The 25203-nt window shown below is 45.1% G+C and overlaps 1 protein-coding gene across 1 annotated transcript in view; it reads left to right on the top strand.

The window, feature by feature from the left end:
- The window catches only part of mctp2a (multiple C2 domains, transmembrane 2a), a gene marked incomplete at both ends in the record, with an annotated part of 44997 nt that overhangs the window by 1790 nt on the left and 18004 nt on the right, over positions 1-25203 (top strand). Inside the window, 16 exon segments of the mRNA XM_080842523.1 lie at positions 204-269; positions 1175-1207; positions 1210-1357; positions 7182-7324; positions 7513-7589; positions 7836-7947; positions 8058-8093; positions 11812-11994; positions 14253-14380; positions 15005-15191; positions 16302-16395; positions 16512-16614; positions 16743-16845; positions 16934-17035; positions 17211-17285; positions 17559-17678. Of these exon segments, the coding sequence (XP_080698649.1) occupies positions 204-269; positions 1175-1207; positions 1210-1357; positions 7182-7324; positions 7513-7589; positions 7836-7947; positions 8058-8093; positions 11812-11994; positions 14253-14380; positions 15005-15191; positions 16302-16395; positions 16512-16614; positions 16743-16845; positions 16934-17035; positions 17211-17285; positions 17559-17678 (1710 nt within the window).

Below are 25203 nucleotides of genomic sequence, written 5' to 3'. Positions count from 1 at the left end.
GTTATATTAACCTTAAGAAAAATGATTCTATAAATCATTCAAGCATTAAACTATGAAACTTTTGTGGAGATGTTTACTTCATAGCTTAGACACTGTTGGTTGATGACTGACAGCTGATGTTTCCCCTTCAGGGCGCAGCTACCAGCCTAGCAATGATCCATGTCATTATCATATACTATAATCCAACATCTTTTCACCAATAGGCTTCTAATGATACCAGTGACTATGAATCCAACGCCCTGCTAGAGCGAGTAGAAGGAAGTGTATGTGTAAGTCATTTTTTATGTGATCCTATCTACCTTACTTTCAAAACCTGCTTTCAATGCTTTGTCATGGTTAAGGTCATGTGTGACTTATGTGGTTAGGGTTATGGCCAAGGTCAGGGTTAATTGTGACACATGACATTCCCTGGTATGTGTTTGTGAACCAAACATGTAGGGTTTATGAATTTTCCTTGTTTTTGGCTTTGATGGTGGGAGAATCTTTTACATGTTTTTATTTAAAAGACACTTTAAGAAGGTTTATATCTTTATATCGGTATGTGTGCTGTGTACCAAACCAGGAACATCGCTCTAGACCAAACTAAGGCAAAGGGCCACAGCTTCTGATGGCCAAAAATGATAAACAGATAAACAGATTGTCCCACATATCATTTCCTTATTGGTTTTCAGTTCAGTCAGAAAGTCTCTGGGCAGAAAACGTGATTAAGAATGTAATTATCCAGGAAGTATCCAGAAACACCATCAGATATACCAACAGAGATATGTTTTTATAACTCCGATGGATACTTGCATTCTCTGGGTCAGGAGCTCTTCCTTGTAGACAATCGAATATAAATGTGTCATGCATGCTATAGAAGAAACAACTCAAACTGACACTAGATTATCTAACAAGGGAGTAATTGTCATTTGAGAGATGTTGTTCTTCACCTTGAATTGAGTTTTACTATCGACTAGGCCTCTGTTTTATTGTCAACTGTCATTGAAAAACAGCAGCCAATGGCGGACACTGACAAGGGAGTCACCTCATTGAGCTCCTTCCTCTTACCAATGTTGCATTTGTGTTTGTTTTGCAGGCCTTGCGTAGGGTATGTTTGATTTTGTTATTGTTATTATTGATATATTAACCTTAAGAAAAATACATCTATAAATCATTCAAGCATTAAACTATGAAGCTTTTGTGGAGATGTTCACTTCATAGCATAGACACTGTGGGTCGATGACTGACATCTTGTGTTTCCCCCTCCAGGGCGCAGCTACCAGCCTAGAGGTGCTGACTGCCATGGGGCAGAAGGTGCAGTACCTCCTCACCATCAACCTCAAGGAGGGCCGGAACCTCGTGGTGCGAGATCGCCGTGGTAATGGCATGTAGAGACCCCCAACCACCACCACCCACATACACCCACACGCACTCACACACACACACACACACACACACACACACACACACACACACACACACCTACACACACACACACACACACACACACACACACACACACACACACACACACACACACACACACACACACACACACACACACACACACACACACACACACACACACACACACACACAACCCTTTAAACACAACCCTTTAAACACACACCATATTCACTCACATAGGGCTCCACACACATGGACAGCTCCTATCTTTCTCTTGTAAAGTGTCTGTCCTCAGGCTGTCTGCTGTTTTTGTCATCTTTTTTGGTTTCCTCCCAAGGAGGAAGAGCGCTCTGAGAGAACAATATGCCGGCCATCTGGCCCTGCCACATTCCTCCTCTGCTTGTGTTCAGACACTAACTTTCATCTTAAAGCCAGGCAGTCCTCCATGTCACCTACTGGGCGCCGACATTTCTGCAGCGCTGATAGATTGTTCCAACGTCTATATTATCATAGAAAAACCCAGAGTCAGGCTGAAGGAGCGGGGGCTGAGGGGCTGGGGGGTGTGTGCCTTGCAGGTTCATGCACTTCTGTCGCTCTGGTTTTGCTGAGCTCTGTTCGCTAAACTCCACGCCGCCGCACTCGCCCTGCAGGAGGCCCTTCTCACTTTCTGCCTCGGTGGCGCAGCAGAGGGCTCAAGTCGCGCTGCTGCCATGTGTGATTTGAACGCTCCCGCTTTATCGCCCCGAAATTATCATAATCGGCCTCCGAAAAAACAACACGGCGACCCAGAGCGAGGACATATGGTGGGTCGGACACAGGTTCCCCCTGATTGATGTCAGCAAGTTTATGAAAGGAGACACCGGTGGCCCTTCTCTGTGACAGCCTCTGTGTTTTGTCAGGCTTGTGTCTGGGTCAGTATTTGTCAGGTCACAGCATGTTTAAAAAAAAACAACACCAACGCATTATAACTGAAGTCTTATTTCATTGTGCAGCCTCAGTCAACAATAGCGGGTGTGAACCCTTTAACTGGCTAGTCTGTGCAGTTTAGAGACACACCAACACAGGCATGTGGTTGGACCAGAAACTCAGACAGCGTGCTGGTGTTGTTGTGTCCTCCCCAATAACCCTGCATACGGGAAAACATGTTTGACCAGCTATGCATAAAACAGGGGTGGAGGCTCACATACCACCTGATCAGCGTACTTTCATAGGAGTATGGTATCATTAAGTCAGTATTGATTTATACCCCCCAAAACATCTGACCTTTGACCCCTTCCACTGCCATATTGACACATAGTGGCTTTGACTACTGTGGGCAGATTGACAGAAACTTTAGCCACACTGTTTTGAAAGTGTCGGCCATTTTTTGCTACGTGACCAGGGAAAATGTGGTTTGCTATGAGAGTATTTCTGTTCTGCAGGGTATTTGCATAGGGAGGGCAATGTTGTTGTGGCGTGGGCTTTAGTCGTGTTGATTGATGCAAATGAGAGGTGGCATGGTTCTGGCATTGGCCACAGCTTGGCATGAACCGTACCAGTGCTGGGTTAGTTCAAGGAACTTGGTAAAGCTTAATTGATACAAGTTGAAATTGTTTGAAAACTGAAGACTTTCAGTAATATCTTGGAGAAAAACATTGTCCTCCATATTTGGTTGATTAGTGATTGGTTCAAAGAATCATTAGAAAGCTAATTTGCACTGTAAATTTCCTAAAAACAAAATGATTTGAGCATCATGTACGCAGTAAGTTAATGTGATCTAGTGCATTGAGTAGGGCCAGATGGACAGTGGAAACACACCCATTTGCACTTGTTACTGGTACAGAGTTATGTGAAGCACATCAGTGATGACGGGGAGAAAAGGTATGTTAAGACTGTCCTTATCTGTGCTCACCATGTGCTCACTGTGTCACTATGCCTCTTCACATGATCGATACTGCCACTGGCATTTTCTCCAAGCAAAGGTGCTGCCCTCTGCTGGTGACACATTGTCAAAAACATTCTCTGACTTGGTTTTGAAATGGAGATACTCGTTTTGTGATACAGCTGCTGATGCTGTTGAACATACACGGTATATACATATACAGCCGCGGAAAAAATTAAGAGACCACTTCAAAATGATCAGTTTCTCTGGTTTTACTATTTATTGGTATGTGTTAAAGTAAAATGTACATTTTAGTTTTATTCTATAACCTACTGGCAACATTCCTACCAAATTTCAAATAAAAATATTGTCATTTAGATCATTTATTTGCAGAAAAATGACAATTGGTCAAAATAGCAAAAAAGATGCAGTGTCTTCAGATCTCGAATAATGCAAAGAAAACAAGCTCATATTCATTTTTAAACTACACAATACTAATGCTTTAACTTAGGAAGAGTTCAGAAATCAATATTTGGTGGAATAACCTTGATTTAAAATCACAACTTTCATGTGTCTTGGCATGCTCTCCACCAGTCTTTCACATTGCCGTTGGGTGACTTTATGCTACTCCTGGCGCAAGAATTCAAGCAACTCGGCTTCTTTTCATGGCTTGTGACCATCCATCTTCCTCTTGATCACATTTTAGAGTTTTTTTTATGGGATTCAGGTCTTGAAATTGGGCTGGCCATGACAGGGTCCTGATCTGGTGATACTCCATCCACACCTTTACTGGCCTGGCTGTGTGGCATGGAGCATTGCCCTGCTGGAAAAAACACTTCTCGGAGTTGGGGAACATTGTCAGAGCAAAAGGAAGCAAGTTTTTCTTCCGGGACAACGTTGTACTTTGCCTGGCTGAGGTTTGTAAAAGACCATAAGGATTGAACCAAAGCGGACTGGAGGGTCTCCTAGTTCGTCTTCTCTGATGAGTCCAATTTTCAGCTTTGCCCAACACATGGTCGTCTGATGGTTAGACGGAGACCTGGAGAGGCCTACAAGCCACAGAGTCTTGCACCTACTGTGAAATTGGACTCATCAGAGAAGACGAACTAGGAGACCCTCCAGTCGGCTTTGGTTCAATCCTTATGGTCTTTTACAAACCTCAGCCAAGCAAAGTACAACGTTGTCCCGGAAGAAAAACATGCTTCCTTTTGCTCTGACAATGTTCCCCAACTCTGAGAAGTGTTTTTTCCAGCAGGGCAATGCTCCATGCCACACAGCCAGGCCAGTAAAGGTGTGGATGGAGTATCACCAGATCGGGACCCTGTCATGGCCAGCCCAATTTCGAGACCTGAATCCCATAAAAAAAACTCTGAAATGTGATCAAGAGGAAGATGGATGGTCACAAGCCATGAAAAGAAGCCGAGCTGCTTGAATTCTTGCGCCAGGAGTAGCATAAAGTCACCCAACGGCAATGTGAAAGACTGGTGGAGAGCATGCCAAGACACATGAAAGTTGTGATTTTAAATCAAGGTTATTCCACCAAATATTGATTTCTGAACTCTTCCTAAGTTAAAGCATTAGTATTGTGTAGTTTAAAAATGAATATGAGCTTGTTTTCTTTGCATTATTCGAGATCTGAAGACACTGCATCTTTTTTGCTATTTTGACCAATTGTCATTTTTCTGCAAATAAATGATCTAAATGACAATATTTTTATTTGAAATTTGGTAGGAATGTTGCCAGTAGGTTATAGAATAAAACTAAAATGTACATTTTACTTTAACACATACCAATAAATAGTAAAACCAGAGAAACTGATCATTTTGAAGTGGTCTCTTAATTTTTTCCGCGGCTGTGTATATTTGTAATTAAATGATTATGATAATAATTTATTGCAAATAAATTTAGATCATTAGATAATTTGTGCAACCTGTCTTTTTAGTTTTATGTTCTGCACAGAAACCGTTTTCCTTTGAAGGATGCAAATGATGCATTTGCAATAGTGAAAGAGCTGTAAATTATAGTAGCGTCTCTTCCTTTTTTAGGATATTATGACCTCTTGTGGTGATAATATGAACTACACCAAACAAGCATACTGCCAATTTTGCTGTACTTTTTGGCTCTCATCTCATCCCCAGCTATAGATAAAAGAGGATGTCTAGTATGTTTTTAGTTTGTGTCAAGTAAATGACAACAATTAGCATTTACTTTCTTACTGAAAATATAGTCTGGGTTTGGTTATGTTTTTAGTGCCTTGATATTAGAGCAATTCAAAAGGGATAAAGAGGTTTTAACTGAGTCTTTGATAGCTTCAGTTCACAATATTTTTTTGTAGTTTTTAATGTGGGTGCCTGTGCCCTGTTAACATACCCCAGGTTTTATTTTCCCTAAAAGGGTGCAGCCTTCATGACACACACACACACACACACACACACACACACACACACACACACACACACACACACACACACACAGACACACACACACACACACACACACACACATGTACACACATTCTAAACCACTCCAACCCCCATATGTCCACACACACACACACACACACAACCACACACACACACACACACACGCACACATACATTCTGAGCCCCCCCCCCCTCATCCCCTCACACACACAACTCTAAGCACACACACACACACACACACACTCACACACACAACTCTAAACACGCACACACAGTCTGTCTTCGCCTTCCCTTCCTTCTCTCTTTTTTTTTTTCATCTGCGTTAATTTCCGCCGTCACCGTCCTCAGTCACGCCAGAGCTCCTCTCCTCTCTTCCCCTCTCCTCACTGGTGGAGACATTCTCCTCCTGTCAAGCTGCCTGGAGGTTTCCCCTGTCAGTGGCTGCCAGCCGCCCGCCCGCCCGCCGGCTGCTGCGGGTCCTGCCTGCCTGGGTGAGATGTTCATTTGGAGAGAGGAGCTGACAGGCTTGACAAGCCGTCCCCACAGGGCTTTTGTCGCGTGATTCCAGGCTCCCCGCAGGTTTTCTCAAGCACCCCTTTATCCAGCCCATACAAATGAAGAAGCAATGGCTCCTTCCTCTCTTTCTTTCTTTCTTTTCGCTTTTTTTCTTTTTTTAACTTTCTTTTTCTCTCTTTCTCTCATTCTTTCTTAGTTTCTTTCTAGCATTTCTTCTTCATCTCTTTCTAAATTATTGTTTTTTCATTCACTCAATCTGCACGCCCTGGCACAGACAAAGATGCCCTAACCCCCCGCGTGCTCTGTGGACCCCCCCCTCCCCTGTGCTCCCCTCCACCGGCTCATGCTTCCCAGGCAGACTCTCCTAACAGGCTTTGGAGATTAACACCAGTTGCTCCTGGTTTCTGGGGAGGAGTGCCGAGGACTTTATGTGCCAGTAACCTCAAGCTGGCCTGTGCTTTTTTTCAGCTCCTGGGCCATTAACCAGTCACATCCCTCTGCTGAGAACAGATGTGTGTTGTCCTTTCATCCACACACACACACACACACACACACACGCATTCACGCACACACACACACACACACACACACACACGCATTCACGCACACACACACACGCACAGACCATCAGGCAGCCACACACATTCTGAATGGCTTCATAGATAATCAAAGCATATTTATCCAAAGGAGGCAACAGTGGGTGGTCGTGAAAGCATAGTGGACTCACTGTGTGTGTGTGTGTGTGTGTGTGTGTGTGTGTGTGTGTGTGTGTGTGTGTGTGTGTGTGTGTGTAAGAGAGAGACAGAAACATAGACAGAGAGAAAGACAGAGAAAGATGGTGGCTATGAGTGTGTTTTATGGATTTGCATTTTGGACAATATATATATTTTTCCACACATAGTTCATCTTGTGTTCAGAGTAATCACAGGGGCATGTGCACTTCATGATGCTATGAGAATTTTCATAATTTTTAACTTGTACATATTTATCCACAGGCACGAGCGATCCCTTTGTTAAATTCAAAATTGATGGAAAGACGTTCTACAAAAGCAAAGTGGTGAACAAAAACCTCAACCCGGCCTGGAACGAATCATTCTCCTACCCAGTGCGTGATCTGGAACGTAAGCTTTATGTGAAGGTGAGCAGGAACCTCCTCCCCTGGTTCTGATCCAAGGCCTACTACCATTTGGACTGTGGCCCATAGAACATCACCCCTCAAAACCCCAACTAACAACGAGCTCTCTGTGATTTCAATAATCCTTTCACGTGTTCATTCACTACATTTAATAAATGAATATTGTGTTTTGTGACGCATTTTTTCTGCAGGTGTATGACAGAGATCTTCGATCTCATGACTACATGGGTGGGAGCTGTACGAGTCTAAAAACACTTGAACTGGAAAAGTAAGCCATTTTAAGACCATTTGAACTTCCTCAAGTAGACTTTATAGCCTCAAGTGTGCAATATCTGGCCTTCTTTTGTAGTGTCATAGTATTTCATTCTGTGAATCTACTTCTCCTACATCTAATCATACAAATTCCCCAATACAAACAGTTCTCCTAATTTGTATGTGTTATTATCATTATTATTATTATTATTATTATTATTGTTATTATTATTATTATTATTATTGTTGTTGTTATCTGTAGGACCACAGAGTTGGTGCTGAAGCTAGAGGACCCCAACAGTAAAGAGGAAGACATGGGAGAGATCATCATCGACGCCTGCCTGTCTGTGAGAGATGGGCCCACCAAGAGAAACGTAAGGAATCCTTTGGCTCTCAACCCAACCTTAAGTGAGATTAAAAAGAATTTGAGAAGATCTTTTGAGGAGGTTTCTAAGTCTTGTCTCTCTTGTCTCCCTTCACACAGCGATGGATGATTAGGCGGAGAGGGAGCTTTGGGAAGGTAAGCTGTGGCCCGTCGCCTGTCAGAGAGGTCTTTCTACTCGCTCAAGGAGGCCACATGTCAGCACAGTGGTGCTCAAACAACTCCAATCGTTTCTATTACTATTACTATCCACAAGGTGGCAGTAGACCATCACATCATAAATATATCACAGCAAAAGAGTGTTATGCCTAGCACTGGTCCAAGTTCAACAGAAAAGTGTAGAAGTCCTACTGCACAGGGAGCGTATATCTTTTCACGCTCACCCGCGGTTTTCCTATTTGCCTGACTGATTCCTTTAAACATGTGAGAACTCTGGCAGACTTCAATCTTTTTTTTCTCTTTTGTTGTCGTTGTGTGAACTGTTGTGACATGCTTCGTTTCCTCATAAAGAAAGAGCAGCTAGACTAAACAATATTACAGTGATCTAAACATGTCAAATGGACTTATTTGCATTTTAATTAAGCTCAGAGGGAACAGCGGCTTATTAGAGTTTGTGGCAGATAGTGGCTAATCTCTAAGCAATAAGCGATAGCTGTAATTTATTTAGGCTGAAACAGTGCACTGGTGAAATGTTTTCTGGACTGGAGCTCTTCTCATTATCTTAGCTGAGGCTTTATGATATGGCCTAAGCTGCCTGTCTATGCTCTACATCTGCCTCTTGCCTACTGCTTTCATCTGCCAAAAGAATTTCAATTTAGTATGAAAAAAAACCAACATATTTTTATCTGTCTGTTCTCTGGTAGAGGAGAGACTGATGGAAGGGTGGACCTAAGCGTGTAGAGGAAATAAGAGTCTAAACTATTCACCATATTTCTCAATTATTGTGCCAATTATTTTGATGTATTATAAACTTGGTAGGTGATCTGTGGTTTTTATGTGACAGTTTGGTGACATTAATTCTTTGACAGTTTCGAATTTTATCCCCCTGCAAATGTGCTGCCATGTTCTGTTTGACATCTGTGAGAGGGTGAAGAAAACATGATAACAGGCTCTGTTCATCTTAGAACTCAGCTATGCCCCTCCTTAGCACACACATGTCAGCACCGCAGACATGACAAGGAGAAAATGACCGTAAAATCAGTGTGTGTGTGTGTGTGTGTGTGTGTGTGTGTGTGTGTGTCTGTGTGTGTGTGTGTGAGTTTGTTCTACATTTGTGCTTAGGTCTATGGTTGTAAATGTATCTACAAAAGCCTATTTATGTGTGTGTGTGTGTGGCTGTCTACATGGTTGACATACATACATACATTTATGAATATGTGTTAAGGTTTTAACATATACGTGTGTGCACTCGTGTCTGTGTGTGTACGTGTCTAAATGTGTGTGTGCGCGCGCAAGTGCGTACGTGCCTAAGTGTGTGCGTACGTGTGTGTGTGTGTGTGAGGTCTGGCCGGCATCAGAGGGAGCCTCTCTCCTCTCTCCCCTCCCTAGCGGGCAGGCTGCCAGTGTGGGGACGCTGTTGATAGGAGTGCGGCAGCTAATTCCCAGGCACGGCGAGCTATAACCCAGATGTTAGGAGGTAATATCACAGCTGTGCACGGCCAGCGCCGGAGCATCAGCCAAATGGGCCGGGGCACAGGCTCCTCCCGCCCGTCCCCATGCTGTCCCACCATATGGAAGCAATCCTGGAGCCCCTTTTTAGGACCAGGAATAGGCTCTCTTCAGGGGCCACTTACTGTTAAGTGGAATTGTTTTATTGGCTAGGCAGATAGAAATGGGTCCAAGATAAACACTGGGGACGGCTTGGCTCACATCAGCTTATATCTCTCTCCTGACTCTCCCCTCCATCTCCCTCTTCTCTCGCTCTTTTTTCTCTTCTCTTTCTTGTCTTCTTCTTTTTTTTTTGGAAAGGTGGGTATTTATAGTGATGTGGCCAGAGCATCGCATGTTAACTCTGCTGAGAGCAGCGGGCTTTGATCCCGGTGGACCGGCCTCCCGTGCGGCTCTGACCCTGGCCGGACAGGGCGGGGTGGTGGGGGGGATAGGCCAGGGGGGGGCACGGAGGTGCCAGCGGGGGAGCGGAGGGGTGACGCGGCGCTCCTCTCTGAAGCCGCGCTGGTGAGACAGAGAGGAGTCGTCGAATCAAAGAGGCCAGAGAAGATTACAGTTCTCGGCTTTAATTACTGCCAGACCCAGCTGACCTCCCCTCCACCTCCTATCGCCACCAAACACCATTCCCCCCTGTTGTTGTGTTTTGAAGTGCCGGAGCTATCAGCCATACAAGTCATCCACCACGCACAGGGCATGCCTCTGAAGTTATTGCACACACACACACACACACACACATACATACACACACACACACACACACACACACACACAAAGAGATACACAACCTTACCCAGCTACACAGCCCTCTACATGTTGGCACATACACATGTACAGTACATCCATCTCTACACATCCAGAGATAGACACACACAAAAGATTAGACAAACAGATACACACTCTCCCATAGCCATCCCAAACCCACACACCCACTCATTTCAGTGACAGGCCAGTAACACTGGATTTACTGTGAAAAGATAACAGGGAAGCCTCCCTGGATAATGTTTTTCAAGGGAACTGCTGCGTAGCAGAGAAAACACTGCAAATCGTCCATTTAACGACTGAAGAGTCGGGTCTAAGCAGGCGTTTCGTCTTGCACCGTTCCCCTCCACGTCCCCCCCATCGCTCACTCGGCTCTGGTGAGTCACTGAGTCAAAGTATGCTTGAGGGGGTGTTGCAAAGCTCTGGCATGGTATCTACAGCGTGTTGCTAGATATTTTACCTGACAACCACTACCGGATTCGTGCCAGATCCGGGCCATTGATTGATTCCGGAGTCAGAGATGGTGTGGGTGACATCTGGCTGACTGGTATCCTGCTTGGCTTCTTGTTATCTTGGTTGTCTGGAATGGTGTTCTTTTTTACCATCAAATTGAATTGATGTTGAATCTAGTATCTCAGGCCCAGCTGGACGGTTCTGACCGCTGTGTTTGTGTGTGTGTGTGTGTGTGTGTGTGTGTATGTGTGTGAGGTGCGAGTGTGTGACAGCGGGGAGTCGGGCATGCTCACACACGCCTGGTGAGGCACCGTTTCTTCCAGTCTCTGTGTCCCCTCCCTGTGTGAGCTCCCTGATTGAGCTGGATAAGTCAGGGAGATCCGCTCTACGCCTCAGACAGCTGTCTGCCTCTCATCCTCCCTCTTCACTCCGTCTTTCTCTCTCAGAGCCTGCCTGTCTGCCTGTCTGCCTGCCTGTCTATCTGTCTGTCTGCACTGATGCTGCATTAAGCTCTGAGGCCGTATGTGAGGTTAGACGTGTCCAGGATGTAACTCTCGCATCCCTGAGCCAGCTTAGATGATGACATGTTGAGATGCGCTTGAGAACTGAGAACATAATTTTTGCCATCATTCTCCACACATCCTCTGAGAACATACAGTATGTCTAGCACATGCACTGAGGAAACACTCCCATTGCCATGGCCTCCCCAGGGACTGCAATAGGGAATAATGTAGTAAGGAAGTACGAAGATATGTGACAAGGAGGTGTATTTGTTTTGGGTGTTCAGGTTCAAATCAGGTAAATATGTAGTGGGTGAATGCACCAGATGCGCCCCCACTAAGACCGCGCCAAGATCCATCACAGGTTCCGCTTCCCTCTGATTTGACAGTGAATTTGTCAAAGCAACAGTAATCTTGAGTGATTACTTAGCCATGACATTTCTAATTCTTCCCTTTCTCTCTCTCCTACTCTCCAGGGTCAGTCTCCCGCCCAGGGCCAGCAGCCCCAGCAGCAGCAGCGGGGTGTGGACGTGAAGAAGAACCAGGTGTGGAGTGGCGTCTACTCCATCGTTCTAGTGGAGGGCCAGGACATGCCTGATGTGGGCCAGGGCGACGTGTACGTGCGCTTCCGACTGGGGGAGCAGAAGTTCAAAAGCAAGGTGTGTCCCCCCCTATCACTTCCTCTCTCTTGTCTCTCTACTCTTATGCAACCAAAGCACACCCAGTACAAAGTGCAAAGGAGCTCAATTGAGGACTTAATTGATTATAATAATAGACAACCCTGAGCCCTTTCAGTAAATGTAGTCTAGCATGTGCCTAGTGTTATCGCTCCTCTCTTTTTCTCTCTCTCTCCCTCTCTCTTTCTTCAACCCCCCCCCCTGTCCCACTCTCTCTCTGCAGTCTTCTACCCTCTCACCTATCTGTCTAAGTCATGGGTCGGGAACTTGTGGCTTTCGAGCCACCACTGGCTCTTTTGCTGACGGCCGGGGTTGGATGAAATGGGTTAGAGAAAAACGTGTAATCAAGGGGTCAGCCTAGGCCTAGAGGAGGCAAATATAACAGTCAATACTACTTATATTAAAATTACAAGGTTTCCTGGCAAATACGTAGGTATATCTGAGTGATTTAATTTAACTTTTCACCTCACTTGACCGTAATCACAGCCTGCACAATATTGTTACATTCGCAGCTTGTTGCCATGCAAATATGAAACAAAATCACAGATTTCCCTACATTTCCGTCAACGACAAAACTTTCATTGTTAAAGTTGATAGGGTAGAGAAAAATGTTGAAAAGGAAAAAAACGTATCGGCATCGCTGGTGTTTCTATCGGCGATTTCGAAATGGACATTGCCGACATGACCTCGTCTGACATCTGGGTGGGCAAGTTCAAATCAAATCAGCTGGAAGGATTCGCACGTCAGCGAGCACAACTTGCGAGCGAACAAAAGTTCCATCCAAAGACGAACTGATTCTAAAAATGATTCTGATTCAAAAAAACTTGAATGGGAATGAACTACCCATTACATATCGCACATTGAAACGTGTTAGTATTAATGTGTTAACCATGTTCGGTTCCACTTAAATCTTTCTCACATATGAAAAATGTAAAGACGCACCTGTGCTCGAGTTTAAATGATGAAAGCCTCAATGCTTGCATGAAGCTTCACCTCACTGAATATGAGCCAGACTACAAGGCCATCAGAAAGTCTATGCAGCACCAGAAGTCGCATTAATCTCTGATAGGCCTAATGTTCAATTTCAAGTGTTGTGTTGTTAACTTCATGTCGTTGTAACGTTGTTAGCTTCTGTCATTTCCCATTGCCATTTACATTTAAAGTTACTAGTACCATAACTTTTAAAACTAGTAGAAAATGTATTAAAAAAATCTATGTTGAATAAAAGTACCTGTTAGGTAAATATCCAAACTTTTTCTTGGCTCTTTTGAGATAAAAAAAAAAAAATGGTAAATGTGTCTCTCCAGGCAAAAAAGGTTCCTGACCCCATGTCTAAGGGGTGTGAGTGCACTGCCAGTAGGGGGCGCTCATTACTCCAGCCATAGATTGCTCCCCTCTCTCCTCCTGCCTCACTTTCATTTACATACCCTGCATGGTTTGCTCCTCCACCTCTTCTTTATCGCGTGGGCTTACCCTCCCATCATCACCACAGGCCTCCACGTAACAACCCCCACCGCCCACCCCCAACCCTACCCGCCAACCCTGATGAAGCTAAACAAGCGTCTGCCTTGTCTTGTGTTCTTGTGTCATCTCTTTGTAAGCCCCCCTGTTTTTGTTTGTGCATGTTTGTTTGTCGAACAAAGCTAATTCTAATTGGATCCTGTCAATGTTTGCAATCCCGCCGAGGAAGCAGAGAATGTGTGTGTGTGTGTGTGTGTGTGTGTGTGTGTAAGTGTGTGTGTGTGTGTGTGTTTGAGTGTGTACAGAGGAAGACACTTCACACTGACATCAAACTCCACCCCCCACCCCCAACACACACATAAACACAAACACACATGCACTCTCTCCTCCAACACACCCCTGCTGCAGGTTGACTGAATGAGAACTTAATATACCTGTCATGTTGCTGCTCCTCAGGCTGACACTGCATTACACCTGGCACTGCTTGCTCACAGCCGTGTTTCTGTTGGTGTGTGTGTGTGTGTGTGTATCTATGTGTGTGTGTGTGTGTGTGTGTGTGAGTATGCGTTTGTGTGTTTGTTTGTGTGAGTGTTGAGTGTGTGTGTGTGTGTGTGTGTGTGTTTTTGTGTGGTGTATGCGTGTTTGTGTGTATTCTCAATCCATCCACTCTCCTTATGTTTCTCTCTCTGTCTGTCACACACACTCTCATTCACTCACTCACTGTCACTCACTCAATAACTCACTAACTCTTTCCCTCTCTTCCTCTTCCTCCCATCCAGAACCTGTGTATAAAGGCGAACCCGCAGTGGAGAGAGACGTTTGACTTCAACCAGCTGGACGGACTGGAGCTGCTGCAGGTGGAGGTGTGCAGCAAGAGAGGCCGCAAGTGTGAGGAGTTTTGGGGACTGTGAGTGTCAAAGCCCTAAATGACCAAATGTCAAGGGTCAAAGCTGTCTGCTTCTGGCATAGATATGGCCCAGATGCAAACACGGAACACCCACCAGAATAACTAGATCTTGGCCAGATGTGGCGTCAGCAGCTATTGAGGCGACTCTCTGAACTGAGACTGATGACATCTATTAGTGTAATATCTCATTTTGCCCCATCATTAGGCTGAGAATGAGAAAACCTCTGACCCACCCGTTCATACGTGAAGTAACTGACATCTAGGTTGTAGATGGGGTTCCAGTTTGTGCCAGGTCATACATATACCAACTTAAATACGTTTTTACTTCACTCTTTTATACACAGCACTGACTGATGATTGCACAGCTCATTTCATTCAAATCTAAGCCAGCTCAGTATTTCAAACCATTGTTTACCCTAGATGGTCAACTAGATATTATTTAATTTTTAATTTTGTCGTTGATATCTCCCTGTAACTATCCCTCAGACGTAAGTAATTGCCATCATTCATGTCTACAAGTGTATCAGTCATCCAGGCTGGGGTATTTCATCCGGGTCTGTTTGACTGTGTGTCTGTGACTGCACACTTGCTGATTGCTGCTCTTTCTCTGCTGTGTGTTTGCAGGCTGGATATTGACCTGTCCAGGCTGCCAGTCCGGCAGAGGCAGCTGTACACGCGGGTGCTGGACCCGGGCAAGGGAAGGCTGGTCTTCCTCATCACCCTCACACCCTGCTCCGGAGTCTCTGTGTCCGACTTGAGCTCGCCCCCCTTAGATGACCTGGAGACCAGCGAGAGGGTGCGGGACCATCATGTGAGTCTGACTAGTCTAGGGGCGTCTGGGCAAGGACCCAGGACTCATAACAATTCAGGGGCTGGCTGTATAGGTGAGAGGGAGTGCATGTTCTCCAAGAGCAGATAGATAGATTAGATTACATATTGAGTGAGATACATAAGTGGATAGACAGAATTACTTTTACCCCATTGTTATGAATAGATACATGCGTACATATATTTATATATGTATGTATTTATCTATACAATACAGTATAGATAGATTAATAGAGATAGGTAGATAGATTATGTGAATATGATCTCTATCTGTCATACAGTAGGACCCATTGAGTGTAATAATATTGGTTTTGAATAGATGAATCCATGCATGGCCACTGTGAGTGAATGAGTCTCTGAGGGTTCGTAACTGGTGGATGGAAAGATAACAGCAGGAGGCCTAGATATACACATTATGGTCTGCCAGTCATCAAATGTTTTCTTTTATGGTTATCAGATATGCTTACCAGCTACATCTATTGTAATAGTACTATAGGATATTTAAGACTGGCAAGCTCTTGAAAATGTTTCATACTACCCACCTTAGGCAGATTGGGGGCAATCTGTAACTAATTTGTGGGGCCATACATCATCTCTCTTTTCAGAAGTAATCAAAAAGTTTGGCCAAGATGGGGGAGGCTAAAGACTACATGTAGAATGAAAACATTTATATAGTTGAAAGATATCTATGCTACCATTAGTGTCTCCATCATCACCGATTCATTTTTATATTTTGCATGAACTTCAAGTCAAGGCAAACACACCCCTGTAGGTCTTTATTTCAAGACCTTGAGATTTTGAAGTCACACTATAGCCATTAATGTTAACCGACTGGCTTGATCCTGAGCAAAAATTAGCTTTCAAATGATGTGCATGCGGAGACAGTGTAGCGGTCAGAGTACACCTCTTACATAGCATCACTTCTCCTGCAGTCCTTATGTCTCTCCATGTCTTGGTCTCTTTAAATGTTTCTTTTATTCCCAAGGAAATATTTTGGATGTACTTAAAGAGGCAGTAAATTATCTGCCCCATGATCCCATATATTTCAAATGAATGAGTGTCACTAATGCTGCTCTCTATTGCCTCGTTCCAGAGTTTGAAGAACTCCTTGAAAAATATGAAGGACGTCGGTTTTGTTCAAATCAAGGTGATCAAGGCCACTGACCTCGCATCGGCTGACCTCGGCGGTAATGACCTGGCAACTTGATTCATGCTCACTCACCCAGCTTTAGCAATTAAGTGGTGCTTTCTATTGTGTAGCTTTACCGTTCCACGTACAACCCATTCTCCTAACCCCTCTCAGGTAAGAGCGATCCCTTCTGCGTACTCGAGCTGGGGAACGGAAAGCTGCAGACCCAGACCATCCACAAAACACTCAACCCGGAGTGGAACAAAGTCTTCACATTGTGAGTGGTGACTTTATTTTACCTCCTAGTGCCTAGTCCTTGAAATAATTTGAATAATGCTGAAAGGCATGAAAAATCAATGCTTGTTTGGTTTGCTAATCGTGTTTGTGATCTGTCCGTGTCCACAGGCCAATTAAAGACATTCATGATGTCCTTGTTCTGACGGTCTATGACGACGACCGGGACAAACCTCCAGACTTCCTTGGGAGAGTTGCAGTGCCTTTGCTCTCAGTGAGTTCCCTGCAGATTGGAGGTTACCGAGTTTACCTTCACTGATGCATTGTTGAAGTATAATATTTGTCATTGACTCATCCTACAGATTCATAATGGCCAAGCAGTTACCAAGCACCTGAAGAAAGATAATTTAGGAAGTCAGTCTAAGGGGACCATCTCACTGGAGATGGATGTCATCTACAATCCGGTAAGATCATCCATTATGCTGATGAAACCTGACTGAAAAGGGATGGTGGTCATGGCCATCCTCCCATTTCAAGACGTTTTTTCCACATTTGTACTCATCAGATGTGTCATGAATTATTAGCACATCATGTTCCTCTCTGAGATTCTAACCAATATCTCTCTCCTTAAATATATAGGTCCGTGCAGGCATCAGAAGCTTTGGACCAACAGAAATTAAATTCATGGAGGACAATCCCAAATTTAACAAGAAGGTTGGTTTACAAAGCTCCAAAAGATGATTGAACAGTTAAAACAACAAAGTGCTGTGAGCTTAGTTTAATCTCATATGTAAACAATATTTCATCCGCACTCCACAAGTGTCTTGCAAATAACAATGAAGGGATACAACTCATTTTCTTAAATATTCAGTTTTCTAAATAAGTATTAATTTCTATGGAGTCTGAAACCTAAGATACTCTTGCGTGTCTTCTTCGTCCACACATTATTCCGTTAACTGGAGATTTGTCCTTGTTATTCCCTGTTAGCTTTTAGCTCGCAACATATACCGGGTGCGACGGATCAGCGGGGCCATTCTGTACACGCTGCAGTACATTAAAAGCTGTTTTCAATGGGAGAGCAGGCAGCGCAGTATAACAGCCTTCTTGGTAAGTCAGTGGCCCATGCTAATGACTTTCTATAGAGCCCCAAGGCATGATGGCTATGCTTCCCTGTCTTTTCCTTATTAAACATTAACACTGTTTATCATAATCTAAATATGCATGTAGGAAAGGGTTATTTTTACGTCGTCTTTGAGTAGCATCTCCTGAGTCTTAATAATTGTGTGTGTGGGGGGTGTTGTTGTATGTGTGTTTGGGTTGGTCTGGGCATGTGCGGAAGGGACATTCATTCATTTTCGCTATTATTATTATTATATTTATTTATTTGTTTGTTTGTCTATTCTTTTTGACATTGGCACTCACCTTCTGTATAGATTCATCTTGGCTAAGCCATGCTCTGGTCAACATGTCAATTCAACATGTATCTAGATGTACAGTATGGATGTGAGATCCCTCTGTGTGACCACTGGTTCCTACTGCCTGAGTTGTTGGCATCTATCAGTGAATTCCATCCTTGCTGAGTTTTATTATCTTTGTTTACCAATCCTGCCGGCATTCTATCCCCCCGGGGACAGGCAGGTACGCAGACGCCCATGCAGGCTAGCAGACCCCCTTCAGTGGGGGGTCCACCTTTCCCATCCTAGCCCATACTGGGAGCCACTCCGTTACGGGAGCTCGAGATGGGGCTTCTCATATTCACCTCATTTGTTGTGCATTTGCACTACTCTGCTGGATGTTATTGTTCCTTCCATCGATGTTTTAGATAGCACTTCTGGGTATTCCTTCTTTTATGTATTGCAGTATTGTTTCTGATCGTGAAAACGCAGGCGGTTTTCTTGGAAGTGTTCTTGTCCAAATGGAGTTGTATGATTTAACAGAGGAGTTTGTGCTGAATACAGTGGTGACCTTGCAGAGTAAAGAAATCATTTTGCTTTCATCTAAACAAATTGAGAATTGAGAATTGAGAATTGAACATCCCTGATATTTACGGCTATAATATTTGGCCTTGTATTAATTTATAACCGCTTATTACATTTTTTTCTTTTTTTTTTTTTTACAATATTTCCAAATACGAGCATGGATTGTTAAGAGTGTTACCAGCTACGTATATTACCACAAAAGCCCATGTTTCTGCCCCATGATTTATAGTACAGAGCCCCAACAATCAGTATGTATATGATGCTACCATTTTGAGTAGCCTGCAGGTTCAGAACAGTGCAGGTAATAACTGGCTGTCCCCATTTTCTGTGGTCGGGTGAATCAGAGCAGCCAGTTAGTGTCTGTCCTCATTTGCAGTGCTAGGCGGGTTTAAGACAGAGCCCACAAAGCAGGCAGTAACCGTCTGTCCCTCCCAGGCTCTCCCCGTCTGTGACGCTCCCTCCTCTGCTCCTCTCGGCTCAGGAGAGGCCAGCTGCCTGGTGGGAGGTGGCGGAGGCGGTGGCTGACCCAGCCATGGAGATGGGGAGGGTCAGTCATCCGAGGGCACGGGAGGCTATTTCACCTGCCGCAGGCAGTGCGCAGAGAGGGCCGCCCAGAGGCCCCGGAGCCCCTCATTTCCATCATCCAGCCGGGCCCCTGCATGTGCCTCACCCCGCCTGTGTAGAGGCCGGGCAACACACTTCGACACGGCTCCAGAATATCACAGGCAAATGGTGTCTGGGAAATGAAAAAAAGACAGATACACAAGGAGGGGTGGGGGGAAGAGCGAGAGAGAGAGAGAGAGAGAGAGAGAGAGAGAGAGAGAGAGAGAGAGAAACGGGAGATGAAGGAAAAGGAAATAACTGGTAAAGTGAAAAGTCCACCTTTTGAAACCAGAGGACACCAGAGAGGTCTTGACTGTCATTACCGGCGCTGTGCCATGCCACTACCCACAGCAATGCCCTTGCCCTCGCTGGGGCAATCACATCAGAGGCCACTGTGCCGCCACTCCCTCTCCTGCCAAGTCATAATTTGCAATTAAGTTTGTGTTGCGGAGCTGTCTGGAGCAGCCACCACCACCCTGTGCGTTAATGAAAGCCCCCTCTCGCTTTCTCTCTCACTTTCCCTCTCATCCTCTCGCTATCTCTCTCTGTCTCTCTCTCTCTCTCTCTCTCTCTCTCTTTCTCTCTCTCTCTCCCTCTCTCTCTCCACTCCTATATTTATATCTTTAGGCGCTGATAATAAGGTAACTGAGTCAGACACTGACAGATGGCCCCTGCTTGCGTCTCAGATGTGTATAATTAGAGGACTGTCTGTCTGCGCCTCTCCCGCAGCATCCTAGGGCATCTGCTGCTAGGAAGTGCACACCAGCGCTTCAGCCAGCAGAAGCTAGCTTTAATATACATTACAATGCATTATTAATGGAGGCACGTGCTAGCAGGCTAGACCACAGCAACGCTCATGCAGTTTTAACACCTTATGCTATGCCTGTGTTATATGTTTTTTTTTTCTTTTTTCTCTGGGATGTTGTGGGTTTATCCGGGTGTGTGAGATCCTGAGGCAGAGGCGATCATGTTCAGCAGTGGGCTGGAAAGTCCCTGAAGCCCGTGCTCTGACCCCGGCGTGACAGCCAGTCTATACACTCCCACTCCCTCCATACCCTCTGGAACAAACCTGCTGGATCTGATGGGCAAAGAGGGATTTTGCAAATACCGTATAATGTGGGCTGCAATATAAAAATGTGTGTGCATGCATACTGTATGAGTGTGTGTGTGTGTGTGTGTGTGTGTGTGTGTGTGTGTGTGTTTGTGTGTATGTGTGCACACAAGTGGATGCGTATGTGAATGTGTAAGTATGTATGTGGCGTTCTGAGACAGGGGGGACAAATGCTTTGGAGTAAACTTTCCTGCAACTTTAGCTTTTCTGAGAGATGCTTTGTAAACTAAATGTGTTTACATTTTAACTTTAAAAACATTCAGGCTTTTTACCAAACATACACTGCTTGTAAAAAGCCCGTATGTTGATTGTATTTTGGGCCACCAAGTTGTTGTGTTGCTTGTTTTTTTTAGTTTTTTTTCCTCCAAGTGTTGCGGTATAGTTTGTTGCTCATTTTTCATTGCATAATCTTTACTGTGGATTGGATAAACTTTCCCGTCTGATGTTCGCTCCCTTCCCCACCCCATGGGTTCAGCTGTAAAAATAGCGCCTAATTAGGTAACGTTAAAAGAGGGAGGCTCGCACGTTGAAGACAAACACACAGCAAAAATCCTTGGAAAGCATCATCAGTAGTGAGCTTGGGCAAGGAGGAGAAATGGGGATTTTTTTTATTGCTTGTTTATGCTCTGGTAATGAGACTAGGAGCTGTGCTTCTAAAGTTTGACAACTGTGTGTCCCTTTTTTTGCGAGAAAGAGAGACAGAGAGGTATAGAAACAGAGGGAAAGAGAGAGAGAGAGGGAAAAGGGAGTGTGACAGCTAAAATCTTCATAAATTACTGCCTTTTAAATGCACTTCTCGCAAAGACTAAGCGAGATGAATGTGCCATACGTCAGGAGAGACTGTAGAGGGGTCAATCAGAGTTCTTTGCCGCACTGCACCAGTTGGCCTGTAGATGGAGCTAAAGCACTATGGAAGGCTCCTCAGCACAGACAGCTGGGGAGAGTAGGCAGTGCTCTATTGGCACCGGCAAACAGACAGACAGCAACCTGAGGGGGAAGCTCCACGCAAGTGCAATCTCCACTCTCTGTCCTGGAGAATAACTAGGTTGGCCTTAGGAAAGGAGGGGGGGGGGGGGGGGGGGGGCTGGATGTGTGGAAATGATAATGATGAAGTTTGCATCAGATGTTAGTGTTGAGAGTACAATAGGTGGAACAGATTAGTGCGGCGTTGGAAAAAAAGAGAAGTTTTGGTTGAATTTTTTGGGTGGATTTAGATGAGTAGAAAGAGGGAGGGAGAGAAGTGGAAGAGGAAGAATAAAAGATCATTTACACATGAAAGCTGATTTGGAGCTTTGCTGTCATTAGACTGCGTTAAGTATTTAAGTCGAATTAATATTTAAACATGGGAGGGTAGAATGTCTGTCAGTAGTTTTGACTAGGTAGAAAGAAGAAGAAAAGAAACTTTTTATGTATATGTGTGTGTGTGTGTGTGTGTGTGTGTGTGTGTGTGTGTGTCTGTGTCAGTGTGTGGGTGACCATGTGTGTGAGTGTGTGTGTATGAGAGAGAATGAGTGAGTGACTGAGTGAGTGTGCACGTATTTGAACCATTTTTCTTTTTGACACTGCCAGGTAGCAAGCGGTTTAGACATCATTTGACAGCCTGTGAAATGCTGATTAACTCACATCACAGCCTGGAAAGACGGCATCTGATGAATGTTTGATGCGCTGCAGCTGTAAACACAGTTGGCAGCTGCGACGGACGTCCCCCCCCCTCCTACACACACACCCACACACACCCACACAATCACACACACACACACACACACACACACACACACACACACACACACACACACACCACCACCACCACCAACACCACCAATCCCTTCACTCTTTTTTGTCGTTTCTTGATTTCAATGCGGAGAGAATCATCATCACCATCTCTCCAGATGAGAGCTGAACTGGGTCGGTCTTGGTCCCGGGGGTCCTGAGCAGACCACCTGTGTGGCTGGTCCGGTGGTCCGCGCTGTTAACCAGCTGATCATTATGGGTCCCTTCAAAGCGATTATCAATGAAGCCACAATTATTCGAATTAACAGGAAAATGACTGGGTTTTCTGGGTACGCTGAGCGGGGAAAGAAAAAAAGAGAGAGAGACAAAATTGTGGTCTCTTTTGCTGCATTGCAGTTTTGGCCAGGAGCGTGAAGCCTGTGTGTGTGTTTGTGTGTGTGTGTGATTGTGAGTCCAGAGTGCATACCTGCTGGACGCTTTCCTCCATCCGGTTTAGTATGATGGTCCTGTCTATTCTTCCTCATGAAAAGTAGGGGTTCATGGGCAAGGCATAGCCCTCTAGCTGGCGGCTTGGCCGACAGGCCTGCTAACAATACTGCCCACCCCCCCAGCATTCAGCCCTCACAGCCCAGGGACATGTCAGAGAAGTGCTGCTGTGGATGTAACAGAGAAGAGAGGAGAGAAAAAAATACAGCCCTTGATGGTGATGGGCTATACGTGCGCTTTTCAAACTCCTCTGCGATGTATTAATTATTAAAGGCAGGGACCAGCGCATCCACCGCAAGCAAGGAGAGGAGAGGAGAACAGTAGAGAGGAGAGGAGAGAGAGAGAGAGAGAGAGAGAGGAAAGGAGAGTGGTGGTGGCTGCCTTCAGCTTTGACACAGGCGGGCTTGTTATTGAGATGTGATAGTGCCCAGTGTCATCCACACACTCCTGGGGCTTCGTGAGGAACTCACACTGACCTCGCTGGACCCGGGCTCTTATGGTAGAGACTAACAAGACTCAAACCGCCTCACTGCTCACCACTGCTTTAAATCTTTAAGTGTGTGTGTGTGTGTGCATGTGTGTGGGGGTGTATGTGTGGGGTGAGTTATTATATTGCCGATACAGAGAACAGACAGTGAAACATTTTTTTTTTCAAGTAGTTATTGCTCATGTTTTCATAAGGAAATTCAGCACACCAAGCATTAATATAACCGGACATGTACGGATGAGTGCTTTTGGATTATGTTGACTCTGTTCTTATCGCTATCCTTATTCAGTGTACTCCTTGTTTTAACCCCACTATGAATTTGGTGCAGTTATGACCACAGCTAACATCTCTACCACCCTCCTAGTTATAGAGTATAGCTCAACACTCCCAGGCAGCTATGTGTGTGTGTGTGTACTTGAGTGTGTGTCCCAGTTGGCCTGGCCCGGCACTGACAGCTGTAGTGCACGTATGTGTAAGTGTGTGTGTGTGTGTGTGTGTGTGTGTGTGTGGCCCGTATGTGTGAGTGGAGCTGACACTAGGGTCTGGTGTCGGCCGCAGGGGAGAAGGCTCGCCTGGTGGATCTGTCACGCGGGAGGTCGCTCAGTGTTAACGCTCCCGACACAGATTAAACACTCGGCGCTGCGGCCGTTGAGACGGAGGTCATGCCGGCCACCACTGACAGGCACCAGGGGGCTCTGCTCTGCTCCACGCTGCCCCAAGCTCTCCCAACATTATATGTGCTTCTACAACTACTAAGTTGGATAAATAACAGTTTCAAAGCGCAAAGATATCAAGATAAGTAGATAAGGTGATATCAACTCTCTCTTGCAGTCTCTATCTATTTATCTTTTTTTTATCTCTCTGACTCGCTTGCTCTCTTTGTAACTTTCTCAGTCTACTTTCCCCCTGTCTCTCTGTGCCCTGTGCATCTTTCTCTCTCTCTTCCTCCTCCTCCTCCTCATCAGGCTTGAGTGGAGTGGATGTGAAATATTTATTCTGTGTGCGCTCGGAGCGCCAGGCTTGCCCACTCGCCCTCTACCTGCCCTGCAGAGAAATCCTATCTGAAAGCCTGTCCCCGCTTTGGCCCCAGCTCACCACAAATTACATGTCTCATTGCCCTGCGTTTATGGCCACAGCAGTAGGAGTAGCACTAGCAGCAGTAGTAGCGTTAAAGCGCGCGCCCACCCCCTCACCAACACCGCCGCCGCCGCTGCCACTGCTGCTACTGCTGCTCTCACTGCCAGGGCCATCACCAGCCAGCATTAGCCCTCGGCCACTCTCGCTATCTGTCTCTCCGCGTTGTCTCTCTTTCCCTCTCTTTTTCTCTGCATCTCTCTCTCTCTCTCTCTCTCTCTCTCTCTCTCTCTCTCTCTCTCCACTCAGATGCAGCTCTATCTCAGGCTGTCTCCGTTTGTCTCTGTTTCCTTCTCTTTTACTTTCTATCTTTCGTATTTCTTTCTTGCTTTTTTTCTTTCTTTCGCTTTCTCTCTTCACTCTCTAGTTCAGGTGAAAAAATACAAAGCATGCAGGAGCCACAGGGCTCTATAATTCAATATTAATATCTTTTTTGTATCTTAATTGAGAAACCAAATACAGATTATTCCATATGCCCTTGATTTCACCCAGGAAAAAAAAGAAAAAAATAGATGGTCGATATACACTTTTTTATTTAATTTTTTAACAAAGGAAATAGTGAAAATTATGCAAGGACTTTTTCGTCTTCACATTTTTGTTCCTTTCCATAAGACTCACTCCCTTACACACACACACACATACACACACACACACACACACACACACACAAACACACACATACATACACACACACACTCCCCTGCAGCCTTTAGTCAGCCTTGTTAAAGTCGTTTGGATATGTTCATAGAGGCTGGCAGACGGCCATGGCTCCTCTCAGTGACCCCTCGCAAGGCTGGCTGGTTCTGGCCGCTTTGTTTTCATCTTGGCTACCGCTGCTTTCCAAGTGCAATGGGAGATAAATGCACGGGCGGGACAGTCGAGCAAGATTATAGATCCCCCCTTATGTTTTAGTTTGGAGGCGCTCAATCAGAAGGAGGACAGTCGCATAATAAATCCACCATCCTTTTACACACACACACACACACACACACACACACACACATGCTGTTTTAGCGAATGGTCAGTCAAGCAACTCCCAAGTAGACATGCACAGGCTCTTAAACAACGTCACAAGGGCGGCAAACAGTCAGTGGCATGGCA

The sequence above is a fragment of the Sprattus sprattus genome (genome assembly GCF_963457725.1).
Source record: "Sprattus sprattus genome assembly, chromosome: 7".
NCBI lineage: Eukaryota > Metazoa > Chordata > Actinopteri > Clupeiformes > Clupeidae > Sprattus > Sprattus sprattus.
Note: the sequence above shows the minus strand (reverse complement) of the source record. Positions and strands in the feature narration are given on the sequence as shown.